The following is a 9,052-nucleotide window of genomic DNA, read 5'->3' on the forward strand; positions in this document are numbered from 1 at the left end:
AGCCAGGAGTCCCAGAAGAACAGCAAGAAAAAAAAGGAGAGCTAACTCAGAGAGGGAAATCTCTGTATCCGAGTGGAACTCACAGCTCCGAGGAGAGGATTGGTCTCGAAGCAGTTTGCAGAGGGAAAGTTTCAGATTGCCACAGCTACATTTTTTTTTGCTTGAATCTCTCTCTGTCTCTCTCCCTCTCTCCAAGTGGGAGTAATTTTTTAAAAAATATTTCCAATGCCGTTCTATCAGAGGAGGCTTCATTGAATGAACATTGCTGGTGAGACACACACACACACACACACACCAGCCAAGTGTGTCTGGGGCACTTCCCAGCTGGTGAGATTCCCGGGTTCTGCAGCTATTTTCCTGCTCCTGGTTTTGGTATGACTTGGATTCCTGTTCGGCTCCGGGATATATCATGATCACAGCACTGTTCCGCTTCTCCCTGGCCGCCGGATTGCTGTCTATCAGCTCAGGTCTGTATGTTTGTCTCCTCATTCATCCCAGTCGCGGAGGTAAAAACTCCTTCCGAAACTCTTTGCAAGTGTCTGGGTTAGACCCTGCACCCTCAGCCAAGATGGTTTTCAAAGCTAGTTGTGTTTTTGAGTGTGTCTACCATTTCTTCTGTGAATGCTGCTAACTCTTGCTCAAGTTTCTGACCACATTGCTGTTGAATGTGAAGCGGTGATTCAGGGTGGCTTGTGGCTGGGACTGGGATCTCAGTTGGGGGAGTGGATTGTGGATTACGCCTTTCCTCGTTCACACTGGGAACAAGATTGGGAAGCATTCCTCTCTGAAACTTGTCCTTCTCCAGCCCCTCTGCCTCTGCCCCTCTGGAAAGTTAGCAGCCCCCCCCGCCCCAGCTCACAGGGCAGCGGCTCTTCGCATTGTCTGGCTTTGTGCATTATTTCAACTCAAGGAGTTCAACACTGCTCCCAACAGGGTTCAGAAACACTCAGCCACAGCCCACACTAAACACCCCTGCCCCTTGTACTTCTCTCTCTAGCTGCCTTTTCTCCATCTCTCTGTCTCTCCCTGCCCAGTCTCTTTCTCTCTCTTTCTGCATCTCTCTTTCTCTCTGTGTCTCTCAGTGTCTCCCTCTATCTACTTCTTTTCACATTCTCCCTCTTTCTCTGTTTCCCCCTGTATGTGTGTCTTTGGATCTTTCTCAGTTGCTCTTTTTCTGAGACTCTCTCTCTTTGTCTCGCTCCTTCTCTCAGTCTGTCTATTTCTCTCTCTCTGACCCTCTGTTGCTCTTTTCCTGGGACTCTCTCTTTGTCTCTCTCCCTCTCTGTCTGCCTGTCCCTTTCTCTCTCTCTTTAACTCACCATTGCTCTTTTCCTGAGATTATTTCTCTCTTTGTCTCACTCCTTTCTTTCTCTCTGGAAGTCTCTTTCTCTTTGACTCTCTGTTGCTCTTTTCCTGGGACTCTCTCTCGTTCTGTGTGTTTCTCTCTGTCTGGCTCTCTCTCTTTCAGTCTGAATGTTGCACTCTGACTCTGCCACTCTTTGTCTCTCTCCACTTGGGTCCCGTCTTGTCCTCTCTGAGCCTGTCTCACTCTTCCTGTCTCTTGTTCTCTCCCTCTCTCTGTCTTTCTCGTGCTTTCTATCCCTTACACAGGATGTATAGCACAGAAACAGGCCATTCTGCCCATCCAGTCTTTGCTGGTGTTTATGCTCCACTTGAGCCTCTTCCTGTCTTTCCTCAGCTAGATCTATTATAATTGATTCCCTTCTCCCTCATTTGCTTATCTCGGTCTTCTCCTCAAGCAGTCCCTTGAGATGCAGGATGATTTGCTCCCTCTCTGGTGTGTTAGGCTCTGATGGGCTGATAAATGTGATGCTCGATCTGCAGACTTTGTCCCGCGTGGGGGAGCTGGTGTTTGGAGGGTTGGTTGGATGGGTTGTTTGGAGGTGTCCGCTCTCTCTCTCTCTTCCCCTGATTCCACCTCAGTGCGCTCCTGATGAAGTATCTCCGTGTGATTTGATTTGATTTGATTTATTATTGCCACATGTATTGGGACACAGTGAAAAGTATTGATTCTTGCGTGCTGTACAATGCATGCCATTCATAGAGAAGGAACCAAGACAGTGCAGAATGTAGTGTTACAGTCATAGCTAGGGTGTAGAGGACTAGCTAGGACTAGAGGGCACAGCCTCAGGATAAAGGGGGGGCGGTTTAAAACGGAGTTGAGGAGGAACTTCTTCACTCAAAGGGTGGTGAATCTCTGGAATTCTCTGCCCGTTGAAGTGGTGGAGGCTGCCTCGCTAAATATATTTAAGACGCGGGTTGATGGGTTTTTGATAAGAGAGGGGATTAAGGGTTATGGGGAGAGGGCGGGAATGTGGAACTGAGCCACGACAGGTCAGCTATGATCTTATTGAATGGCAGGGCAGGCTCGAGGGGCTAGATGGCCTACTCCTGCTCCTATTTCTTATGTTCTTATGTAGAGAAAGAGCAACTTAATGTGAAGTAGGTCCATTCAAAAGTCTGACGGCAGCAGGGAAGAAGCTGTTCTTGAGTCGGTTGGTACGTGACCTCAGACTTTTGTATATTTTTTTCTGACGGAAGAAGGTGGAAGAGAGAATGCCCGGGGTGCGTGGGGCCCTTGAATATGCTGGGTGCTTTTCCAAGGTAGCACGAGGTGTAGACAGAGTCAGTGGATGGGAGGCTGGTTTGCGTGATGGATTGGGATTCATTCACGACCTTTTGTAGTTCCTTGCAGTCTTGGGCAGAGCAGCAGCCCATACCAAACTGTGATACAACCAGAAAGAACGTTTTCTATGGGGCATTTGTAAAAGTTGGGGAGAGCTGTAGTGGACATGCCAAATTTCCTTTGTGTCCTACCCGGACGCACCTTCTCCATTTTGGCCTAGGGTCTCCCAGAAGCCAGGGGGAATGTTTGACCTCTTCAGGAATGCTTTGAGTTCATCCCTAAAACATTTCTGTTGTCCTGCGGAGTTTCCTGCCATGACTGTATCTGGTGTGGAGCAGTTGCTTCAGGAGTCTGGTGTCAGGGAGATGTTGTGCCCAGTGGAACAGGTGTGGGGTGACTGGTGCCTCAATGCTGGGCATTGGGACTTGGGAGAGGGTGGGTGCTGGACTGGGATCTTACCAGCAGTTTGAGAGGATCTTGTGAAGGTGCCTTCACCAGTGTGTGGAGATTCCTGCCGGAGCTTATCCAAGTTTCTGAAGGATGTAGAGCTCAGGGATCTCTGCTGCCCAATAAACCATAACCTGAGTGTCAGGTTGTCTGTGCTTGAAAACATTGATGTTATTCACTCCAACCTCTCCCGTAGCAGACAGTTCCATATTCTCACCACTCTATGGGTACATAGGTTTCTCCTGAATTCCTGATTTCCTGGGGACCGTCTCATATTAATGGACTCAAGTTCTGCTGTTCCCCATCAGAGGAAACATTACCTCTGTACCCAAGCTCTCCAAATCTTCTAGCGTTCTAAAAACCTCTATTAGATCACCTCTCACCTATCAAAGGCAGAGGAGTCACAGCCTGTCATCCCTTTCCGGATAGGTAAATCCACATGTTTCTGATATCATCCTTATGAATCTTCTCTGTACCCTCTGCAGTATCTCTACCTTTTTTTTCATAATATGGTGACCAGAAGTGCGTGCAGTACTCTGTGTGATCTACCCAAGGTTCAATACATATTTAGCAAAGCTTCCCTACTTTTCAGTTCTGTCTCTCGCCATCTCTGACCCTTGTGCCCTCTTCCTCTCCTGTGCCCCTCTGTGGTTTTTCCTCTTTCCAGCTCTCTGCCTGTCTGATCCTCTCTCAATTTGCTCCTTCCTCTTTCTATCTGTCACCCTCTCTTGTGCCTCCCCTTCCCTCACTTCCTCCCCAATCCATCACTCTCTGTCTCTGGCTTTCTCTGTATTTTTCTCTGTCTCTTTCCACTGGGTCCCTCTTAGTTTCTTGACCCCTAGATATCTCTTTTTCTCCCTTCACCTGAACCATCTCTTTTTCCCTCTCTCTGTCAATGTCATTGTGTTGCTCCTTCCCTTTTTTGCTGTGTCTGTATAGCACGCAAGAAACAATACCTTTCACTGTGTACTAATACATGTGACAATAATAAATCAAATCAAATCTAAAAAACCTCTTTTCTCTGTCTCTGTGTCACTCACTGTCTTAATATGTCACACTATTTCCTATCAGGCATTTATCTTTTTTTCTCTCTCTCTCCCTCGCTGTGTTTCCCTGTTTTGAAAGTTTCTGACTGTGTTTTAACTCACACTAACTCCCGTTCACCCTCAGCCCATGTCCTCACTGACTGACGTTCAATTCTGTTCTTGATTTTGAATTCCTCCTGTTGGTTTCCAAGTCCCTGTTTCCTCCCCTTGTCTTTACCGTCACCTCCAGCCCTGCAGCCCTTCCAGATCTTTGCACTCTGCTAAACCTGGCCTTTTTAAATCACTCCACATTGGTGTCCTGCCTTCATCTGTTTTAAAATTCTCCCCTGAAACCTCTTCACCTCTCTCCCTCTCTCTCTCTCTCCTTTCTTTCTCTCTCTTTCTCTCTCTTTGTTTCTCTCCTCTCTCTCTCTCCCCTTTCTCTTTCCCCCTCTCCCCCCTACCCCTCTCTCTAAGTTGCTGCTTAAACCTGGCTCTTTGACCCAGTATTTGGTTTCTAGTCCTGGCTGGTTTAATAGTGAATGTTTGTCTGTTGTGAAGCACCTGGTGATGTTTGACTATGTTAAAGGGAATATATGTTGTATTTTGTTTCTCACTGTCTGTATTATTTCTCCTGATAATGTTTAGTACTTTCTGTATTTCTGTGACAAATTTCTATCTCATTCTGCCTCTATTTTTGCATTTGTATAATGTTCTGTTGTTCCACCTCTCTCTCTCTCTCCTGCCTCTCTCTGACTCTTTACGTCTCTCTCTCTCTCTCTCTCTGTGTCTCTCTCTTTGTCATTCTACCTCTGTCTCTTTTTTTGTCTCTCTCTATTCCCTCCACAAGCGCCTCTCCGTCCGCCTCTCCCAGACTCTGTCAATGTCTATAAGAATGTATCTGTTTCTCTATGGTCTTCACTCCCTGTTATTTCCTCACAGCATCTCTCTCCCTCTGTAATGATTTCTCTTTCATTCTGTTCCTCTCACTGTTTCTCACTCTCATTGTGTCTCTCATGCATCTGTCTCTTTCTCTGTCTCTTGCCTGTGTGTGTGTCTCTATATTTCTCTCTCTGTGTGCAATTCTGATCACCCTATTATAGAAAAGGTGTTATTAAACTAGAAAGAGTGCAGAAAAGATTTCCTAGGATGCTACTGGGACTTGATGGTTTGAGTTATAAGGAGAGGCTGGATAGACTGGAACATTTTTCTCTGGAGCGTAGGAGGCTGAGGGGTGATCTTATAGAGGTCTACAAAATAATGAAGGGCATAGACAAGGTAGATAGTCAATATCTTCTCCCAAAGGTAGGGGAGTCTAAAACTAGAGCACATAGGTTTAAGATGAGAGGTGAGAGATACAAAAGTGTCCAGAAGGGCAATTTGTTCACCCAGAGGATGGTGAGTGTCTGGAACAAGCTGCCAGAGGTAGTAGTAGAGACGGGTACAATTTTATCTTTTAATAAGTATTCAGACAGTTACATGGGTAAGATGCATATAGAGGGATATGGGCCAAATGCGGGCAATTGGAATTAGCTTAGGGGCTTTAAAGAAAAGTGGCATGGACAAGTTGGGCCGAAGGGTCTGTTTCCATGCTGTAAACCCCTGTGACTCTATGACTCTGTGTCCTCTGTCTCTCTGTGAATTACCTTCTACATTGTCTCTCATTCTATCCCACTGCCTCCTGGTCTCTCTCTTCTCTCTCTCTAACGTACTCTCACTCTATCCCAGTGTCTCTTTGTCTCTCTCTCTCTCTTTCTCTCTTTCACTTACTCTCATTCCATCCCACTGTCTCTTTATCTCTCTCTCCTCTCTCTCTAACTTACTCTCACTCTATCCCACTTTTTTTTTCTCTTTCTCTCATTCACTCTCATTTCTCTGACTCGCTGCATGTCTCTTGATCTGTTCTCTCTGTTTCTCTCTCTCTCTCTGTCTCTTGCTGTTGTTTTACGGACTGTGTGAAAGTTGATGTGGGTGCTGAGCAGTGTTACAGTCCCTTTGGCTCCAGTGAGCAGTGGCCACTCATTAATCTGGATTTGGTTCACGAAAATGACAACTATTTGTGCTTCGGATCCTGGGGAATTTTACTGAGTTTGTTCAACCCCTGGAAATTCAGTGAACGTCATCAAAAAACGTTGCAAAGAGATAAAACCAGGAGGGGTATTTTAATGTGCAGCTTTTAAAAATGTGCGAGACCCCTTCAGGGGGATCTCTTTGTAAAAAGCACCATCCTAAAGCCCCTCGACCCATCGAGTCTCTCGCCATCACGGTAGTTTGGAATGACTTGGCAGCGGACAGGATAGTCTCAGCTAGTGTGTGTAGGTCATGTCACTGTTCCAGCTGTCTTGTGCAAGACCCCCTTTGGGGACCCTGGAAACATCCCTGTTGATGTAAAGCGGGTGTTGCTCCAAACCACTGCTGTCAGCATATCTCCCAAGGGGTTACACATGCACACACCGAGCAGTAGGGAAGGGAGTGCGTTACAGCTGGAAACCACACAGCAGGGGCCCCACTGTCAAACAGGCGTTAGTTGCTAAACCAATCTATTAAAAGAAAAATCCACCTATTTTATTGCCAAATCCTCCCTCAAGGCCAGTGTCTCTCACTGGGAGAACAGCAACCGAGAGCACCGATTGCCTACCAGAACCTTACGCCAGGGTCCCCATTCTCCACGCTGACAGTGAGAGTGTGCACAAAAGCAAAGTACCGCAGCTGCTGCAAATCTGAAATATAAAGAGAAAATGCTGTAAATATCCAGTAAATCCGGTGGGATGTTATAGAATCATTAATCCCTACAGAAGGAGGTCATTCGGTCCATCGAGTCTGCACTGACCACAATCCATATCCACGTAACCCCATGCATTTACCCTAGGTAGTCTCCTTGACACCAAGGGGCAATTTAGCACAGCCAATCCACTTGACCAGCACATCTTTGGACTGTGGGAAGAAATAGGAACACCCGGAGGAAACCCATGCAGACATGGGGAAAATGTGCAAACTCCACGCAGAAAGTGACCTAAGCGAGGAATTGAACCCAAGTCCCTGGCACTGTGAGGCAGCAGTGCTAACCACTGTGCCACCGTGCTGTGTGGAGAAAGAAACAGGGTTAAAGTTCGAGTTCAAGATTTCTGGTGAAAAAAACAATCAATTGTATGTGTTTGCATGACAGTGTTCACAGGAGTGTGAGTATCTAACCCCTTGCTGTACTGTCCTGGGAGTGTTTGATGGGGACAGTGTTGAGGGGGCTTTACTCTGTATCTAACCCCGTGCTGTACCTGTCCTGGGAGTGTTTGATGGCAACAGTGTAGAGGGAGCTTTACTCTGTATCTAACCCCATGCTGTACCTGTCCTGGGAGTGTTTGATGGGGACAGTGTAGAGAGAGCTTTACTCTGTATCTAACCCTGTGCTATACCTGTCCTGGGAGTGTTTGATTTATTGTGTAATGTATTAAACAACAAATGTTGCAAAGGAAAAGGTGAAAAAAGGTGTAAATAAATCAGCAGTGAGGGAGAATATGTGGACTGTGTAATGAGAATTCTCCACATCTGTGAACGCTTTCTGTATTGGCTGAAAGCAGATGTGGTTTTAAATCAAGTTTGAACAAAGGTTGCAAAAAAATCTTAAAAATCAAGTTTGGAAAATAAACAAGGGAATGTTGAGCTGGAACATGGAAAAGCAAATTGTTCCAATGCTCCTACATCACGGGGAAAAGATGGGAATGGGATGCCTGGAGAGCTGGGGATGCAAGGAGAGACACAGGGAGAACGAGGGAGAGATGGAGAGACGCAGGCGGAACGAGGGGGAGGCGCAGGCAGAGAGAGGGGGAGGTGGGGAGACCACGGATGGAACAAGGGAGAGAAGGAGACTGAGAAAGAAGAAATGAATCAGAGATCTGTTCTCCTGGACCGAGTACTGCCTCAGGACATTTCATATTTTTTTCATGGGATGTGGGTGTTGCTGTCTAGGCTAGCAGTTGTTGCTCTTGAGAAGCTGGTGGTGAGCTGTCTCCTTGATTCGCAGCTGTCCATGTGGTGTAGGTACAGCCACTGTGCAGTTAGGGAGGGAATTCCAGGATTTAGCCCAGGGGCAGTGAAGGAACAGTGATAGATTTCCAAGTCAGGATTGTGAGTGACTTGGAGAGGAACTTTCAGGTGGTGGTGTTCCCAGGTATAACAAACAATTTTTGTCCTTCTAGATGGAAATGATCATAGGTTTGGAAGGTTTTGTTGAAGGAGATCGGGGAGTGGCAAATGTTGTGTCTTGTTTAAGAGCCTCACATCTGTGGTGGGTAAATTGTTGGAAGGTATTTTGAGAGACAAGATCTGCAGGCATTCAGAGACGCAAGAACTGATTAGGAACAGTCAGCATGGCTTTGTGAGTGGAAAATCATGTCTCACAAATTTAATTGAGTTTTTTGAAGGGAAACCAAGAAGCTTGATGAGGGCAAGGCAGTTGATGTTGTCTACATGGACTTTATAAGGCCTTTGACTGCTTGTTAGGTTGTTGCATAAAGTTAAATCTCAGGGGATCCAGGGTGAGGTATCTAAATGGATACAAAATTGGCTACTTGACAGAAGCCAGAGGGTGGTTGTAGAGAGTTGTTTTTCAAACTGGAGGCCTGTGACCAGTGGTGTGCCTCAGGATCAGAGCTGAGCCTACTGTTATTTGTCATTGATATTAATGATTTGGATGAGAATATAGGGGGCATGGTTAGTAAGTTTGCAGATGACACTAAGATTGGTGGCATAGTGGACAGTGAAAAAGGTTACCTCAGATTACAATGGGATCTTGATCAATTGGGTCAGTGGGCTGACAAATGGCAGATGGAGTTTAATTTAGACAAATGTGAGGTGATGCATTTTGGTAGATTGAACCAGGGCAGGACTTACTCAGTTCATGGTAGGACACTGGGGAGAGTCACGGAACAAAGACATC

The 9,052-nt window shown here is 46.3% G+C and overlaps 1 protein-coding gene across 1 annotated transcript in view; it reads left to right on the forward strand.

Annotated features, from left to right (window-relative positions):
- The first annotated feature begins 287 nt into the window (after positions 1 to 287).
- The window catches only part of robo1 (roundabout, axon guidance receptor, homolog 1 (Drosophila)), a 325,286-nt gene continuing 316,521 nt past the window's right edge, over positions 288 to 9,052 (forward strand). The window contains exon 1 of the mRNA XM_080203340.1: positions 288 to 467. Coding sequence (XP_080059466.1) covers positions 410 to 467 — 58 coding nt within the window. The 5' untranslated portion in view covers positions 288 to 409. The remainder of the gene's footprint in view (positions 468 to 9,052) is intronic.

This window comes from Carcharhinus amblyrhynchos, chromosome 15 (genome assembly GCF_965287045.1).
Source record: "Carcharhinus amblyrhynchos chromosome 15, sCarAmb.v2.hapA, whole genome shotgun sequence".
Lineage (NCBI taxonomy): Eukaryota > Metazoa > Chordata > Chondrichthyes > Carcharhiniformes > Carcharhinidae > Carcharhinus > Carcharhinus amblyrhynchos.